The sequence below is a fragment of the Eimeria mitis genome, genomic scaffold (genome assembly GCF_000499745.2).
Source record: "Eimeria mitis Houghton genomic scaffold, Emh_scaff1379, whole genome shotgun sequence".
Lineage (NCBI taxonomy): Eukaryota > Apicomplexa > Conoidasida > Eucoccidiorida > Eimeriidae > Eimeria > Eimeria mitis.
The window spans coordinates 1-849 of NW_013568991.1; the positions used below are offsets into that span (position 1 = coordinate 1).

Genomic DNA, 849 nt, shown 5'->3' on the forward strand with positions numbered 1-849 from the left:
GTATTCTCTTGGACTCCCTCCAGAACACTGAATTTTTCGTTAGGGGAAGGAACAGAGGAAGAATGTGCTGCAGAAAAGCCGCAGGCCTCTCCCGCCGTTTCTCTCACAACACGCACCACCGCCCTGTCTTCTGTTCCTCCACAATTGGATCCATCTGCGTTATCGAAAGCAATTACTGAGAGCTCCTTCAACACCTGAGGGATGCACTTTTGTTCTTCCTCCTTTCTCTTCAGTCTCAGTTCTAGCTCTTTCAAAGTAATTTGGCTGCGCTCGCGCACAGCCGGATCATCCTCAGCAAAGGCCTCCTTCACTCCTTCTTCTTCTTGAAATCTGCGTTTATTGGTGATAGAATCCTGTCCGACAGCTGTATAGACCTCGAGGCACTGCACAGGTTCATCAGCAGTTGGCTGCAGCGGTTGTTCTGTCTCCTCGGAGGCTGTTTCCCTCTCTGCTGGTTGAACTGGGGCGGCCTCCGAACTCCGCGTGACGTCGCAGGTTTTAAAGCCTTCGAGCTTCTCCCTATTTAACCGCAATGACTTTTCCAGCTTCTCTCCTTCCTCCGATGCTACCCGCAGGTGCCGAAGTATCAGGTGCAGAAAGCCAAACAAGTGTGCGTCTCCTTCTTCCTGCCTCTCCTCCGGTGAGGTGTGCTGGTTCATCGGAGTCAAACAGACGGTGCTGCCTGAATCCACGCTGTGTTGGCCGGGTCTGCAAGCAGTGTCAGGCCTTCCCTGTACGGACATATCATTTTCTGGGCATTTCAAGTGATAGCAGGAGGTTTGTGCAGGGAGACGGAGAAGAGCAAGAGATGCAGCAACGTTACGACTCATAGACGCCAGAGCAGAGCGG

General features: G+C 52.7%; 1 protein-coding gene across 1 annotated transcript in view; it reads right to left on the minus strand.

The window, feature by feature from the left end:
* Positions 1–103: 103 nt before the first annotated feature.
* Positions 104–849, minus strand: part of EMH_0035700 (uncharacterized protein) — a gene marked incomplete at both ends in the record, with an annotated part of 4172 nt that continues 3426 nt past the window's right edge. The window contains 2 exons of the mRNA XM_013494996.1: positions 104–154; positions 279–847. Of these exons, the coding sequence (XP_013350450.1) occupies positions 104–154; positions 279–847 (620 nt within the window). The remainder of the gene's footprint in view (positions 155–278; positions 848–849) is intronic.